This window comes from Lolium perenne, chromosome 3, assembly GCF_019359855.2.
Source record: "Lolium perenne isolate Kyuss_39 chromosome 3, Kyuss_2.0, whole genome shotgun sequence".
NCBI lineage: Eukaryota > Viridiplantae > Streptophyta > Magnoliopsida > Poales > Poaceae > Lolium > Lolium perenne.
The window spans coordinates 223,964,194-223,982,034 of record NC_067246.2 but is presented as its reverse complement, the minus strand read 5'-3'; the positions used below and the strand labels follow the sequence as shown (position 1 = coordinate 223,982,034).

Sequence of the window (17,841 nt, the reverse complement as noted above, 5' to 3'; positions counted from 1 at the left end):
AGCGGTGCAGTCGACACGGTAGAGCGTCAGCGATGCGGTGGAGCGGTGGTGACGTGGGCATATCCTATTGGGTACCCACTGTTACCATATCGGGTGTGCTCCAACCGGAGGCCCATGTAAGGATTGTGAAGCCCAAGAAGGCTTGGCGGTTACTAAGGAGCCAAAACCTAGAACCTAGCGTGCGGAGCAAGATGAAACCTAAGACATGAAGCCCTACCTTGTATTTTACTCGGTCACGTAGTACCTAAGACACATCTTCCTATATATATATAAAGGCTGGGAGGGGCCTCTGGGAAATCTAATATGAAACCCTAGTCACGCTATGCCAAAATCTGACCTACATTACCATAGCTATCAAGGCATCCCTATAACTCATCTATCAATCAAGAACAGACAAGCAACTAGGGTTTTCGCTTTGGGGACCTGAAGCTAAGTAAATCGTGTTCTATATGTCGTTTGTACGCCGACGAAACCACCATCACGCTCTCTCCCCAAAAGCCAAGCCCATCATCTATAGGCATTGCCGCGGTACCCCCAGGTCAGGTGGCGCGGCGCAGGAGTGTGGGTGGGTGCCCCGCGCCCTCCCCAGATCTGAGCTATAAGAGCCCCATCTGGGTTGCGGCTGGCAGTCCTGTCCGCGACGGCGACAGCGCTTCCTGGGATGACGGTGAAGTTGAGCTCGAGGTTGGGAAGGTGGAGATGGCAGTCGGCCTATTGCGACATGGCAGCAGGCTTTACGGGCCTATCTAGGCCTAGCTAGCCGGGGGACTCGTGTGCCTCCGTGGGAGCTTTACGGGCATGTTGGGCCCGGCTGGACAAAAGTGGAAATGTTGTGCCCTGCTGCCGCATTTGGTCGACTACCCCCTCAAGGATGGAGGTTGTACGGCGTCCATGGTTCTGTTGACCTTGATTCAAGCTACCTCTTGCCTCATCATGCAAACCTCGTGATGGTAGCTTCGTTGACACGATGATGCTGGCTTCGTGACCGTGGTGATGCATGCTGGTGGGTGACGAGTTCGGTGGTGTCGAGGGTTCAGCCTTGCGGGGCTCCTGTGTGTTGGATTGTCCGAGGGTTGTGGATGTAGTTTTCGGGAGAAATCCCCATCGAGTCGATTGACACCAACACGGTGCCGCCTTCGTGTGGCACCTTTCCTCCCTGAAGGGTGTCGTGGCAACCCCATGTCCACTCCCCTCTGTGTGTCTGGGAAATCCTAGGATCAATTGATCTGGCGAGCAACATCTCGATTTCCTTTGTCAAGGTGTTACTTGGTACATATGCGTAGATTCTGGGAGCGTTGTGGAACTTCTTCAGAGGGCGCAACAGTTGTGTATCACCATTTCTTAGTTGATCCATCTTAGTCTCCTTTTGTTTCTTCTTTTCTTCTGAGTACATTTTGATGATGCCCTGGCACCTTTTTTGTTTCGAAACTACCGTTGGTTGTATGATGTGGTTACTACATTAATATAGCGGGGCGAAAGCCTGTTTCGAGAGAGAGGATATTGTTTGGTGGTAGTTGGAGCATCCCAGTTCGCACCCATCGCTCCTATCCTTGTCTTAAATTTGGGATGGATTGGGGGACCGGCGGACAACGTGCAGTTCCATTAAAATAAGACCCGCCACCATCTTGTTCTTTCCGATCCATTTCTTCCACTGCCAGCGTGGAAATCCTAGCTTCCGTCGCCCACCACACGCAAACCTTAACCTCAACTGTAGGTCGCCTTGACCACTACCAGTAGGCCACCAAGCCGAATTGGTTCGTGCTTGCTTCACAGACAGACTCCCAAGGCTTCAACTACGTGGATGCTACTCTCGTGTGGCCTCCACGTCGCTTAACTCGACCAACATTAAGATTTTACATAAAAAGGAGCGGGTTAGGATGTCTCCGACTATATGCCCATTAGCGTCATCCACTACATTGCAAAAAATCATTTCCAATATGATGGCCCTCCCTCTCGCGCCGCTCATGAACAACCTTGTTTTAAATGATCAAAGTGTGTTCATAAAGAACAAAATTATCCATGACGGTTTCATGTATGTTCACAACCTTACAATAAGACTCCACAAAAGCAAAATACAAACGCTCCTCTGCAAGCTAGCTTGACATTCTCAAGGCTTTCGGCTCTGCTATAGGGGAGTTCGTTGTTGAGCTCCTCAAGAGGCATGGATTACCACAAAAGTTTCGAGATTGGGTAACCGCATTGTTTTGCACCTCCTCTTTCGAGGGTCATTCTCAACGGGGTCGCCGGCTTGCCTATCAAGCTTGGGATGTGTCTTAGGCAAGGAGACCCCCTTTCCCAGCCCCTCTCCGACTTCGCCATTGACCCCCTTCAACGCATCCTTGAGTTGGCCACTCAACATATATGGTTTTTTCTTGTGGCGCCCAACAAAGAGGATATCTGCAACCTTGCTTTCGTTCTTGCAACCTTCGGAGCGGTCACCGGCATTGACACACAAAATTCCAAAAAAATATGGTGGTGCCTATTAGGTGTCAAGACATTGACCTTGATGATGCTCTTAGTGGTTTGTCGGTGATCTGTACCTGCTTCGCTATGAAGCATCTTGGATTACCTCTTTCGGTTTGGCAACTTAATAGGGTGGATTATCAACCTTTTGAAGATAAGATGGCCGGGAAGTTTTCACTTAATTGGGAGGGGAAGAACATTAATGCAGCCGGATGCGGGGCCCTTGTCAAGTCTGTCCTCACCTCTCGAGCGACTTCGTCGTGCCTAGCTCTGCGTGCCGGCGTTAATGAGCGCCACCGCTCCCCCGCCTCCCTCCAGCCTATAAAAAGGGCCGCCTCTCATCGTCCCTCTCCCACACAAACCCTAGCGCCTCTCTCCCCAACCCTAGCCGCCACAATCTCAAGAGTCGCCGCCATGGCTGGTAGAGGAGGAGGCCGAGCTCGCGGCCGTAGTCGTGGTCGTGGCCGCGGCAGAGCTACACGCTCGCCGTCGCCTGCGACGCCGTCGTCGTCCTCATCGTCGGGCATGCAGGACGAGGAGGGGGTTGTGCTGTTCGAGTTCAGCGTCGTCCTCAAGGGTGACCCGCACGGCATCCAGAGGCTGCCGGAATCCTTCGTCGACTACATCGCCGGCGACGAGCGCCCGCGCTCGCTGCATTTGCGGGAGGATGGCTGCGGCTGCTGCCGGTGGATCGTCGACGTGATCTACGACGCGCACGGCAAGATGTACCTCCACATCGGTTGGGAGAAGTTCGTGCACTACCACCGCCTCGAAGCCGGCTTCGTCCTCCTGTTCTCCTACTTTGGCGACAGGGACATGAGCGTCAAGGTGTTCGACGAGACGCGTTGCCGCCGGAACTACCACGGCGACATAACCGACGAGGACGGCGACCGAAGAGTGTTGTTTCTTCGGAGCGAATATATGCACAAAGGTTTCTGGTCGTTCTTCCTCGGAAGAACCAACAGGGGCATCCTCACCAGCTGAATTTTCCAGTTTGGGTGACTGGGTGTGCCCTCGAGTGTTCTTTCTTAGCAGCGAACACACGAAACCTTCGATGCCCGACCTAGTTAGGTTTAGTTCTTTTGCAATATTTTATATTTGTGTCAACCATGGTTCAAACTATGTATTAGTTTGTGAAAAAACCAATGTTTAAAATAGCCGGCTACAGGATATAGCCGCGGCCTCCCAAAGCAGCTATAACCTGGCTATAGCCTAGCTATAGCCGGCTATTTAAGGACTTTGACACCTTTTAGCCGGCTAATGCAGTTAGCCGCATCATGCGGGAAAGGCTATAGCGGGCTATAGCCCGGCTATAGCCGGCTATTTTAAACTATGGAAAAAACATGTTCCAAATTATGTCTTCTTGTAAACTACGTACCCAATTATGTATCAGTTTGTGAAATATTTCTTCTCTTTATTGAAATAAAAATGCAAAAAAAACAAATAATAATAATATTTTAATATTTGGGGCGGTGTTTGGGGACGAGAATGGGGAGCGGCATCCCCCAAACACGACACGGATAAAACACGCCCCCTAAACGCTCAACCGGTGCCATTTGGGGATGGTTTGGGGACGCGACTGGAGATGCTCTAAACCCCACTGGCTCCGCAGGATCAGACACGAACCATCTGATCACGAGAGTTCCACACAAGATATGGATTGCAGCAGTGTTTGCACAGCCTGTACTTGGAGGCGGAGGCTGTGTGAGTGCATTACTACTGTAGTACGTAGCAATTTGCGCAGCCTGAAACAACTACTCGCAGCAGCAGTAGGACCTAGGACTGGATCGAAGACAGCGGTGAAGTGCATAAGCAGTTTGCACAGCCTGAAACTACAGTTAGCTAGCGTAGGTGACAGCGGTCGAACGCACTGCTGGAATGTAAGCACAGCCTGAAGCTGCTAGTGGCGCAAGCGGGTGATAGTCGGTGAACGCACCAACGCTCGGTGGAAACGGTCACATTGAACGCAGGTATAGATTTCTGTTATGAACACTGGGGTCTTAGAGCATCTCCACTCGTCCCCCCGAACAGGCCCCCGGCGAGCGTTTTTTCCATCCGGACGGCGAAATTCGGCCCAGTCGCGCCCCCGGTTCCTCGTTTTCGTCCGGATTTGGGCCTAAATCCATCCGGCGATCCCACGACATCCCCGGCCCCCCGGGGAGCGCTCGGGGACTCCGGACGAAACGAAAGCGCGCGAAACGGCGAGGAAACTTCCCGCGCGTCTGGTGGCCCCAACTTGTCGGCGAGAGAAACCGATCGTCGTCCTCATCGCATCGTCTTCCGCGCGCTGTAAAAGCCTGCCGCCGGTCTGCATTCGCCCGCATTCGGCCTCTATGTATGAACTCCGCCCGTTTTAGTCTAAATGTCATTAAATTTAGTCTATATTCACCCGAATTTAGCCGAAGTTTGTCAAGTTTCCGTTTTTTAAATTCGCATCGTCGACTTCGCCTGGGCACGCGGCTGGGAAACTACTGCCCCCCACGCCAAACCTTCCTCCAATCCGGACGAAAATTTCTCCGGATTTGGGCCAACGAGTGGGGATGCTCTTATCTTGATCTCCTCTCATTCTTCCGGAGAAATTTCTTCAGGATATTGTTGGGTTCATACTGCATGGTCGTCACTCTGATATTGTTACTCCAGCCGTAGGAGTCAAGCACCTACTGCCTATCGGGTCGACGGTGGGTTCGGTGGAGCAAACCTCTGCTTACTCTCACATATCGTCACTCTGATGCTCAAACGAAAAAAAAACCATCACGGCATCACTCTGCTGCAGACTCTCAAGACGCAATGTCAACGCATCGGCCATATCGCCTAACCCAAAAGCCCCTTTTGGGCGTGCGCGCGCGTTGACATCCGCTCCAGCCATGCTCATTATACCTCGAGATCGTTGTTCTTCCAGTGTCAACCGAATCACCAACCACTAGTGTAGTAGTGTCGCTGCATTTTGCTTTCGCGGCGGTTGATCCTATCGTCTCTGACCGGCCGGGAAGAAGAAGGAGCCACTACGATACGGCCGTTGCCCGTCCAGTCTTGACCGGTGCGGCGGCACGGCACTGATGATTTAATTTGGCACAGCCGATGAACTGACCCAGAATCAAACAATATCGACCGGTGCCTGCCGTGGATTAATTAGCGAACCATCGCTGACCTGACGCCATTGTACCAACACACACACTCGTGCTTCACATGTAACAGCCGTAAGCGCTATTATTGGGTTCAGCTCGCGCGTCCAATTTTCACACCACGAGAAACACGAGCAGGCTAGCTAGTTTTTCTAGAACTCAAATGGTGAAAAACACGCTGAAACAGAGCGCACCACAGAAAATAGAACTCGAAGATTCATTGGCGACGAGGAGCGAGATGCTTTGACGGCGGCATGTGTCCGGCGGTGGGTGATTGGCAACATGAGCCGCGCGTTCCCACCCACACAAATCGCAGCTTCCAATTGCCGCGCGTGGCGAGAACGCAAGACCCACGCTTTTCTTTCTGGCTCGCCAAGTTGAGCTTTGACACACACCAAACACCTTCACCCTAATCTAATACCTCACCCAATTAGCTCCAAGTCGTCTTCTCCTTCCCATTCCCATCCTCCATGGATGTTGTATATATAAGCGCGCGCAACCACAGGCCACACAGAACCAACTCAGACCAAACAAAAGGAACAAGAATATCACCGATTCAAACCACCACCGTATCCATCCCAGAGCAGCAACACAAGCAAAGAGGGAGGAGAATGGCGATCGCCGTTAGTGGGCAATGGACGCGGCTGCGCACGCTCGGCTGCGGTTCGTCGGGAGCCGTGGTGTCGCTGGCGGCCGACGGCGCGTCGGGAGAGCTGTTCGCGGTCAAGTCCGCCGCCACGGCAGACGCGGTGCCGCTGAGCCGCGAGCACGGGATAATGACCGGGCTCTGCTCGCCTGACGTCGTGCGCTGCATCGGCGGCGGCCACCGCGACGGCTCGTACCACCTCTTCCTCGAGTTCGCCCCCGGCGGCTCGCTCGCCGACGAGGTCGCCAGGAACGGGGGCAGCCTCGAAGAGAGCGCCATCCGCACCTACGCGGCCGACGTCCTGCGCGGGCTGGCGTATGTCCACGGGATGTCGCTCGTGCACGGGGACATCAAGTCAAGGAATATAGTGATCGGCGCCGACGGGCGCGCAAAGATCGCGGATTTCGGATGCGCGAGGACGGCGGGTTCTGATCGGCCGATCGGGGGCACGCCAGCGTTCATGGCGCCGGAGGTGGCCCGGGGGGAGGAGCAGGGCCCAGCTGCTGACGTGTGGGCTCTCGGCTGCACGGTCCTCGAGATGGCCACCGGGCGCGCACCGTGGAGCGACGTCGACAACGTCCTCGCCGCCGTCCACAGGATAGGCTACACGGACGCCGTGCCGGAGGTGCCGGCGTGGCTGTCGCCCGAGGCGAAGAGCTTCCTCGCCGCGTGCTTCGCGAGAAACGCCCGTGACCGGGGCACGGCGGCGGAGCTCTTGGAACATCCGTTCCTGGCATTGCAAGAAGGAGATGCCAAGGCCGGGCGGTGGGTATCGCCCAAGAGCACGCTGGACGCCGCATTCTGGGAATCGGAATCCGACGAGGAAGCCGACGAGGAGGAGGAGATTTCGGTGAACGCGTCCGAGAGGATCAAGTCATTGGCGTGCTCCGTCTCGGCCTTGCCGGATTTGGACTCCGACGAAGGCTGGATCGAGGTGCTCGGCGGCGAGCGGTGCGACGAGGCTCGCGATTCGCCGGCAACCAAGGAGCCGGCTGATGTGGCGAGCACAGCGCCAGGCAAAGCGATCAAGTCCGCGGCGGTGCCAGCTGAAGGCGTAGCTGTCGTCGGTGGCCTTTCGAGTGATGAACAAATGGATGCAGAGGACCAGCCGCCTTTCGGTGGAGATATCCTGGCGGATGATCGTTCCACTGATCGTCAGAACAAAGTCTGTTCGAACTCAGACAGAGATATACCATGTAATCGAATCCATGCAATGGAAAAGTTTTGTTTCCCACGTATTTCGGTGTTCCGTTCTGAAAGTTTCTCCTTCGTTCCTCCTCTGTTCCGGACCCGTTCTGACAAGTATGTTCTCATTGAATTTCTACTCGTGTTTGGAGAAAAAACACCACGTTCGCTTTTACAGCTCCGTTCAATCGCAAAGAAGATCAAATATTATTTACATAAAAACAGGGCACCGAAAATCAGCTTTATAGCATCTGCTTTTGTGTTTTAATGCACGAGCACACGTTTCCACAAGATATAAAATATGGCCTCAACTATTTTCAAAAACCTAAACGAATTTACATAAGTTTCGACACATGGTTTGACACTTAGGTAGATTTTAATTTCCAAAATTTCAATTAATAGTTATTTGGACAGTTGGGTTTCAATTCGATTTTGACACTACGGAGTCTTCGACACTTAGTTCAACACTAGATGGACACTAATACGACACTACATAGGCCTCGACACCGATACTACTGTCGAGGGTGCTCCTCGGCAATGCTCTTCGATAGGGGCTTAGAGTTGATGGAATCCTGCAAGCTGACACGAGACATCGGTTCACAGACAAGCGGGGAGAGCGATTTACCCAGGTTCGGGGCCCTCGATGAGGTAAAACCCTTAAGTCCTGCCTGTCTGTTCTTGATTATGATGATAATGGGTTACAATGGGGTGCCGAATAGTTCGGCTGAGATCTCGTCGAGATAGCTAAGTGCTAGGGTAACCTAGGTCTAAGCTTCTGTTGGCTAAAATCGCTAAGATTGATTGTGTCCCTCGATAGTCCCTCTCCTGGCCTTTATATAGGAGGCCAGGTCTCGAGAGGTCTAATCGAGTACGACTAGGTTTACAGTAGATCTATCTCTAAACTTTCCTTGTTCGGCTCCTTCCGTGTCTTGCACTTCAAAGAACCTTCCGCCGCACCGTCTTAGTGGCCCATCTTACCATCGAGTACCTTCATGGGCTTCCAGCTGGGTCGTATAGGGTAGAGCAAAACTGGTTACCCGAAGGGTAATGCCCACGTCAGTAGCCCCCGAGTGTCCAGCCGAACATAGTTCGGGTAGAGACTGAAGCATGTCTTCTTCCGACGTCCTTCTCTTTGATCATTCTTGCTTTCCTTCTGTCTGCACCATTTTCTTCTATCAGGTGCGCGTCAGCGCTCCCGATGGGAGTAGCCCCCGAGTCTAGGTACGGATGCTTGCAATCCGTGCGTAGACTCAAGTTGTACCACCCGAACGTTTTCCTTTGTCGAGGGTTTTCCTACGAGCCTTTGCAGGTCATCCGACATATTTTCCTTATGCAAGGGATAATAAGTAACGTGCCCAACTTTTGCTGGTTAACTGCCGATGATAAAACAACGTTACCCTACACACAATCAAGTCCCCGGGCATGATCCTGTAGTATGAAAAAAGTTCTGTCGGGTGCGCTTCGAGCGCTCCCGATGGGAGTAGCCCCCGAGTCTGGGCACGGGCGCTTGCGTCCGGGTGCAGACTTGATTCAAGTTTTTCCTTCGAGCCCTCATTCTATCGGGTGCGCGTCCAGCGCTCCCGATGGGAGTAGCCCCCGAGTCTAAGTGCAGATGCTTTGCAATCTGTGCATAGACTCAAATTGAGCATCCGATAGCTTTTTATTCCTTCGTATGCAATTATTCCACATGACGTCATTAATGACGTTTTGCTGACACCTCGATTCTGACTGATAAGATGCGACCCGCCGGCCCTTTTTTCGAGCAATTCCTGCTCCTCTTACACAGTTACCGAGGCGCCTCCTCGATTTCTGCAACCATTAACTGAAGAAAAGGTCCACTAACAGTGCGGGGCTTTCCTCAAATCTTTCAAAGGATAAAAATCTCTAATCTTCTCCTTTACTCGTCACAACATCCCTTCGTCGTTCTTCCTCTTTCTCCTTTCGCAACTGCTGCGCCGCCACCACTGCTTTCTAGTTTTTCCCAGATCTCGCGATGGTGAAAAAGAAGAACCCTAGCGCCGCCGCTAGTTCCACGAGCGGTGGTGCCGCCGCCAGATCCTCATCGATTCCTTCGAAGGAGGGTGCCCCAAGCGTTCCTCCCCCAGCTCCGGCGCCGCCGGCGCCACCAAGCTCAGTGGCTAGGCCTGGAGATTGGATAGCATCAACCGTCACCAAGCGTGATGAGAAAAGATCACGGAGCCTGGGATTGATCTCCTCCGACGAGGGGAATGTGATCTTTCCAGGTGCGGTTTCTCGGCCTAATCCCCCTGCTGGCTTTACCGTGATGTTCTTGTCGTTCTTATACCGGGGCCTTTCGCTTCCCGCTCATGAATTCCTCCTCCATCTCTTTCAGACTTACGAGATCCAATTATGGCAACTTACTCCCAACTCCATCCTCCACGTTGCTGTGTTTATCACCCTTTGCGAGGCGTTTCTGGGCATTGAGCCTCATTTTGGGTTGTGGAAAAAGATCTTCTATGTGAAGAGATACAGCAGTAGTAATGGTTCCTTTGTCACCGGAGGAGTAGGATTTGTAGCCCGTTCGTATGTCAACTACTTCAATTTCCCAATGAGAGAATCCGTGCAAGGGTGGAGATTGAAGTGGTTGTACGTCAAGGATTCCTTGTCACCCGAATCCCAGCTTCCTTGCTTTGTCGATGTCCTTGAAGCCAAGCCAAAGAATTCCTGGAAGAATATTCTCTCTCCCGACGAAAAAGTAGCAGCCGATGAATTATTTGCCAAATTTCTTCGGATCAAGGAAGCCGATGGCCAAACCATGGTCGGCACAGAGGTGGCAGCGGTGTTCCTGAAGCGTCGAGTCCAATCAGTCATGGCCAGAGTTCACCCGATGTGGTCGTATTCAGGCCCAAAGGATGAGACCAGGATTAATGCTGCCGAACTGTCGGAAAAGGAACTACTCGATGAAGTCCGTCGCCTCACTTTCTTTAGCCAAGAGGACTTGATTCCATTGACATCTTCTTACACTCCTTTCGATACCGAACATCCACCGCCAGAGGTAACTTTCCCCTTTCAAATTCTTATTATGCTACTCTTGCTTAATCAACATAAGTACCATCGTTCTCATTTATTTTTCTTCGACAGGTCGCCATAGCCTTTGGAGACTCACACGACTCACCAAACGACATTTCTGAGGGGAGAGGCTCCTCAGTACCCATTGACTTTCAAACTGTCGATCATATAAGCCCAGAAAGCGATTACAATGATCCGATAGATTCAGAAACTGCCCACACAAATCTCCCTCCTACAGCCGATGGCGCTTGCGACACAGAGGGATCAGTGCGTGATGATGACGCTGATCGTGATGCCTTTGTTAATGCAGCTGTGGAGGAGGCCAGGGCTCCGCCCGCGAAGAGATCGATCGGTGGCTTTGCTGACGAGGACGATCTTCTCGACATGTAAATAACCTTCTTCTTCTTTACTATATTTTGTCCTCTTGTTCCTCGCATTCTCTACATAACTTCTGTCGACCGTTCCTCTTTTTTGTAGTGACGAAGGTTTCATCGAGCCTCCGTCTAAATAATCCAAGTCCGATGTTGTTCCGCCGGCCATTGCAGCTTCCGAAGCTTCGGCTCCTAAGGCAGCTCCCACAGCCCAGGCGTCGACTGCTTCCTCCCTTTCCAAGGGGAAAGGCGTTCCTGTCGCCACCATGGTTCCTTCTTCGGTAAGCCCTTTTTGAACACAGCGTGAGTCTCTTGGAATATGCCTTGCCTAATGATTGTTTGTAAAACATCCTTTTTCCCTTAAGGATCTGCGTGGTGTGATATCTTCTTTGGAGGTCTTTGCCTCTCAATTTACCTCTCTAAAGGCGGACGACGTTCGACTGCAGGAGGAAGTTAAATCTTCCTCTTCAAAGTTGGACGGCGCCATTAAAAAGGCTGCCACAGCTCGCCAGGAGGTCGACTCCCTAAAAGAGGAGCTGAGCAAACTGAAGGAGAGGCTGAAGGAGGAGGAAGCCCGGGCAGCTGAAAAGGATGAGCTCCTTCGTCAATCTGCTTTGGCTCTGCTTGGTAAGCCCTTTTCGTATATCTCTGTTGATTATTACTCTTATGGATTCGTTTCTTCATCAATGATCTTTTCCGATTCGATTTCTTGCAGAAACCGCCAGCATCCCTGCTGCTGCTTTGGACAAAGTTCCGAGCAACTCTCCGGCAAATGGTGTGTCGATGGCTCTCACCTCCCACCAGCTTACCCAGGAGCTTCTTGAAAAGGGAAAGGGTGCCCTGGCGCGGATGCACTCGATGATTTTTCCCAAGATCAAGCAGGAGAAGAATCTGGGGCAGCTGATTGATGCCTTCGCGGTTGACACCAAGGAGGTTATCGAGGTATTCAAGCGTACTTCGCGTACCTATGGTGCCCTCCTTGCCTTCCAACTTATGATGGGTTACAGCTTTAAGGCTGACATCGAAGAAATGACTAAGGAGCTGCCGAAAGAGCAAGATGGGCGATTTGTTGACTTAAGCGCCTTTAAAACGTCTGCCCTCATCTGTGCTCGTCAGCTCCTTGGACTAGTCTCGTCAGGGAAGACATCGGCTGGACCTAGTTTGTCAAATCAGACCCAGGCCCCTTGATCTTTGTAACAAACTTATTCTTCGAGCTGATGCGAAACATCATTCTTGTTGCAAAACTTTATGTTTGTAATGAACTTCGCGCTGGCAATGTTGCTGGCACACCTTTATCATAATATTTTCACTTGCACTTCTCCCAATAGTAGTTTCTTGCACCTCTCCCGATGGGAGTTTACGTTGGGTGTTCAATTTGACCGTATCCGACATCCTTTTTAACGCTGTTTCCTGCAGGTTTTTTCGGTGCCCTCATTTGTCGACGACTCTTCGGGTGTTCTTCCCGAAGGTGATCGGATCCAGCGAATGAAGGATCAGATCACCCAGATGGAAAAGGACCTGCGCAGCACTTACGCCTTAGCTGCTATTGTTAATAAGAAGAGCGAAATTGCAGCCGACGTGGAGCGGTACGCTCTTACTGAGCTGCATAAAGCTACCGAGAGTTTGAACTGTGAGTTTCTTGATCCCCACGCCCTTTTGTCAACAACGCCTTATCTGATCCTTCATGTCATTTCCTTTGCCAGTCATAGCTCTGAACCGTGCTGAAGAGAACAAGCGGATTCATGAGCGTGTGCGTGCATTAACCCAGCTATCCTCAGCCGAAGAGATTTTCTGGCGGGAGCACTCGGCTTCGGCTGTCGCACAATTTCAGGATCGGGTTCAGCAGGTCCACCACTTTTTCGACAAGTGCTACAAGGCTATGAGGGTAGTTTGGAAGACGATGTTTCCTTTGAACTCAGTTCCCCCCACGCTCCTGGCTTTGATGTCTGAGTTTGGTAATGCTAAGAAGATCCGAGACTTGGTGCATGCACAAGTTTTTGCAGGGGCCAAGTTTACACTTGCCCTTGTACTCGCCCGTTATCCCTCAGCAAGTTTGCTGTCGATTGCCAACGCAACTGGAGACTTGGAGGCGCTGTATCCGAAGGTATTGTTGCCTGCCAATATAGTTGTCGACAGACTTGAAGAGGACTCAAAGGTACCTGAAGAAAGAGGAACTCCGCAAGGGTGATTTCAGGGATTAAGGTTTGTTTTGTAAAATAGGTGATTTTGGCTACTTTATCCAAGCGTTTGGATTATGTAATGAAGCCCCTTTGTTCGGTAGATACATGCATATGTACTTTTACCGTGCTAATGCCGTTGGCAAGTTTTGACTGAGCGAATCTGAGTTGCTCGTTTAAATGTATGTGTATTGGTTGGTTAGCAAATCATTTGAGTGATCAGCTCGCGTTGCAGGTTTTGCTAAACCTGTTGTATGCGTAACTTTGCTTTCAACCGATGTATGTTTCGGCAGTCACTCCCGAATATTTCGGGTGTAATGATGCTGCCGATGAGCCCGTTGTTCATTGATATTTCCATAAGTAAAATATCGAACGTGGGTTGTATTTATATGTATTTCCGAACTCTTGCTATTTACGGCACTCGTAGAGGCATCTATAGCAAGGAGAAAGGTTAATGTTTTTTAGCACTCGTAGAGGCTTTTCTTTTGGAGCACGATCTTCTGCCTTGTACTATGTTTGCATAGTGATGCGGCTTAGTCGTTTTGAGTTACTGCAAAGCTTTAGCAAAGAATCGAAGCTTGAAATCTTATTGATAAGGTAAGCATGAGACTAGAGGGCGAAAAAGGAAAGCCCTGTTTAGAATAAAAGAGAAAAAAATTAAATGCTGATAAATTGCTTAAGCAAGGAAGGGGTTCTTCTCTTCTTCTGGCTTCTTCACCACGTTAGTGGTTGCTGCAGCGTTGTTGGTTTCACCAGGGATTTGGGTAGTGGTTGGCAGCGTCTTGCTGTCTCCTATGCCTTCTGTGCCGTTAACTGCCGGACCTTTTGCTGCCGAGGCTTCTGCTGCCGAAGCTTCTGCTGCCGAAGCTTCGGCTGTCAGAGCTTTAAGGACAGGAGCCGCTGGCTTCTTCTTGGTTTCTCTGATATCTTTTTCCTCCTTGATTTCACGTAATGACAGCTTGGGTAAAGGGTCGACGATTTCTTGCTGTGACCCGAACTTCGCAGCAATCCTCTGAAAGTCGCGATCACAATTGTCCGAGCGTGAAAAACTTCCATAGACTGTGATGTTTGTCCCGTTGTTCCCAGGCATTTTCAGCTTGAGGTATGCATAGTGCGGCACAGCCATGAACTTGGCATAAGCTGGTCTCCCGAGTATAGCGTGATACTGTGACTCCCAGTTCACTACTTCAAACTCGATCTTTTCCTTCCTGAAATTGTCGGCTTTGCCGAAGACGACATTCAGGTAAACTTTGCCAAGAGAGTAGCCCGGTGCGGTTGGAAGGATCCCGTGGAAGCAAGTGTCTGTTTCTTCTAGCATCCTCATGGTGATCCCCATACTTCTGATTGTGTCGACGAATATCAGGTTTAACCCGCTTCCACCATCCATGAAGACTTTGCTCATCTTGAACTCCCCAATTTGTGCTTCGACTACTAAGGCAGCGTGTCCTGGTTTTGGTATGGTCATCGGGTGATCTGCTCGACTGAACGTAATGTTCTGAGAGAACCACTCGACATACTCAGGGATGTTTGCCATGATGCTTTCTGCCAAGTTGATCTCTCGGGTGAGCTTCTTCATCTCTCTCTTCGAGACACCTGTCCTATGGATCATACTCATCTGCCCACGTGGTGGTGGAAACGCCTCGTTGGGTTGATGAGGTTGAGCCTGCTGGACTTGATGTTGCGGCGGAGGTGGGGGTGGCGGTGGTAGCTGTTGCTGACCTGACTGCTGGATGAGTTTGTGCATGTCAAGGAACTGTCGACAGTCCCTGAGCAGGTGACTCGACTTCGTTTTGCCGTCCTTGGAATCGACATACGAGTGTAGGTAACAGGGGGCGTTGATCTGCTCAGCGTAGGGTAATTCGGGAGTCCTCTGCTGCCGTGGTTTATAGTTGCCATGGTTCCCAGAATTGTTCCGATTACCGTCCTGTCGATCGTCCTTTCTCTCGTCGTATCGATCATCCTGTCGATCGTCCTTTCTCTCGTTGTATCGATCATAGTTGCGGTTCTTCCTTCTCTTGTGACGATCCCTTCGGCCACCAGAGTCGTGCTTCGGCTGGTCATTATCTTCGTCGTCACTGCGCTGTCGTGGCCTTCGTACATTGTCCTCACCATCAGCCCAACTATTGGCGATTTCCATTAACTTGGTTATGGTTTTGGCTTTTTGCGTCCGAGTTCTTCTATGTAGCTCTCCCGCCGGACGCCATCGCTGAAAGCGTCGATTGCTCTGTCGACAGATACGTCTTCAGCTGCGTTCAGGAGTTTGGTGAATCTCCCGATGTATGAGCGCATCGACTCCTTCTGCTTTTGCTAGCAACTCCGTAATTCTTCAATCCCGACGGGTCTCTTGTACGTTGCTTGGAAATTGGCAACGAAGGCATCTACTAGGTCGTCCCATGATTTAATGGAACCTTTCGGCAGCCCCCTTAGCCAGGCTCGCGCTGAGTCCTTCAGGTAGAGCTGCAAGCATTGCATTGCTGCTATCTGGTTTCCCTTGTGCAGGATTACAGTCTGCAGGTAGTCGTCTATCCAAGATCTTGGTTCCTGCTGCCCATCGTATTTTGCAGCGTCGGTAGGGGTAGGCTTGAACTTTTTGGGCGGCATCGTCTCGCGGATTTTGTAACTTAAATAGTCGGCTCGCCTGAGCTCGCCGTCGTACTCCTGATCCTCATCCGAAGAGTCGCTATCGTTGTCCTTTCTAGCGGCGCGTCGTCGCCTTGCTTTGTCGATTTTGTTCTGGGTGATTTCATCCCGAGCATCTCTCGCATGATGTTTTGAACCACTAACTTGTACCGTGGTCTTTTCCTTTTGCGGGACTAGGTTGTTCCCTAATATCGCGAGACTCTCCAGGGCACCTCGATGAGCTTGAGCCATGGAACCTTCGGGGCGCTGGTTAATGAGGTATGCGGCGAGGTTGGCCGTTGCTCCTGCAACGGTTTTCGGCCGTGGCATGCCCGCGGTATCCATAGTCATAAATGATTTAGTCAGGTTCGACGTTATCTCTCTATCATCATATTCCGAAAGCCTGGATAGTCTCGACCGGTGCTTGCCTGTTCCCTGAGTGTTTCGGGAGGCACTCCCTTGTGAGCCCCTTCGCCGTTCACTGGATCGATCTGCCGCAGATAGGCGTCTCTCGAGGGTGGCCTGCTCTTTCGACAGGTGCTCCCGGTTTTTCTCTAGTATAGAGCGATAAGCATTAAGGGTTCCGACCGAAGTTCCTGCGGGGAGCGGTGTGTTGTTGAGTACTGCCGCCCTGGCTGCTGCCCACTCCTCATCCGCGATGGTGTAGTCGCTATCGCGGTGGCTGGCGCTGTTTTCAAAACTTGCCCTTCTACTGGAACGGGGAGTATGGTCCCCATCTCCTATGCGCCTTGTGTTTCCCGTGTTATTGGCGACATAAACCTGATGGTGTGCCATTCTTCGGGTGGTTGATACGTCCAATTTGCATCACTATTTTATATCATAATTTGCTGTTATTCATTGATATATTTCATATTTGGATACAATACTTATGTTATTTCATCTATTTTGCATGTTTCATCATTATTGGAGGATCAAGCACCGGAGCCAGGATTCTGCTGGAAAAAGCACCGTCAGAACGCAATATTTCGGAAGATCAACTGTGGAAGGAAATTATACCAAAAATCCTATTTTTCCAGATGACGAAGGAAGCCAGAAGGGGGAGCTGAGAAGGCCCAAGGTGGGGCCAGACCACAGGCCGGCGCGGCCCATGGCCTGGCCGCGCCACCTTGTGGTATGGGTGCCCCACAGCCCCTTTCGCCTCCTTTTCTTCGCGAAACCCTTCGTCCCGAAGACCTAAGCCACAGAGGGTACCTCACGAAGAGTTACAGCCGCCTCTGCGGGGCGGAGAACACCAGAGAGAAAAGAGCTCTCCGGCGGGCTGAGATCCGCCGGGGAAATTCCCTCCCAGAGGGGGAAATCGACGCCATCGTCACCGTCATCGAGCTGGACATCATCTCCATCACCATCATCATCATCTCCACCATCATCACCGCCGTCTCCACCGCTGGACACCGTCACCGCCGTAGCAATTTGGGTTTGATCTTGATTGTTTGATAGGGAAAACTCTCCCGGTATCGATTTCTACTTGTTGTTGATGCTATTGAGTGAAACCATTGAACCAAGTTTATGTTCAGATTGTTATTCATCATCATATCACCTCTGATCATGTTCCATATGATGTCTCGTGAGTAGTTCGTTTAGTTCTTGAGGACATGGGTGAAGTCTAACTGTTAGTAGTGAACTATGGTTGAGTAATATTCAATGCTATGATATTTAAGTTGTGGTGTTATTCTTCTAGTGGTGTCATGTGAACGTCGACTACATGACACTTCACCTTTATGGGCCTAGGGGAATGCATCTTGTACTCGTTTGCCAATTGCGGGGTTGCCGGAGTGACAGAAACCTAAACCCCCGTTGGTATATCGATGCAGGAGGGATAGCAGGATCTCAGAGTTTAAGGCTGTGGTTAGATTTATTCTTAATTACTTTCTTGTAGTTGCGGATGCTTGCAAGGGGTATAATCACAAGTATGTATTAGTCCTAGGAAGGGCGGTACATTAGCATAGGTTCACCCACACAACACTTATCATAACAATGAAGATTATTTAGCCATATGTAGCGAAAGCACTAGACTAAAATCCCGTGTGTCCTCGAGAACGTTTGGTCATTATAAGTAAACAACCCGGCTTGTCCTTTGTGCTAAAAAGGATTGGGACACTCGCTGCAATTGTTACTCTCGCACTTTACTTACTCGTACTTTATTCAACTGTTACATCAAAACCCCCTGAATACTTGTCTGTGAGCATTTACAGGGAATCCTTCATCGA

General features: G+C 51.0%; 1 protein-coding gene across 1 annotated transcript; it reads left to right on the top strand.

Moving 5' to 3' along the window:
* Positions 1–6,057: 6,057 nt before the first annotated feature.
* LOC127343496 (mitogen-activated protein kinase kinase kinase 18) lies at positions 6,058–7,684 on the top strand. Its single transcript, XM_051369625.2, has one exon. It carries the CDS (start codon positions 6,197–6,199, stop codon positions 7,682–7,684), a length of 1,488 nt encoding a protein of 495 aa, XP_051225585.2. The 5' UTR covers positions 6,058–6,196.
* Positions 7,685–17,841: the final 10,157 nt, after the last annotated feature.

Coding starts and splice junctions, on each gene's coding strand:
- LOC127343496 (XM_051369625.2), top strand. CDS start 6,197: ATGGCGATCGCCGTTAGTGGGCAATGGACGCGGCTGCGCACGCTCGGC.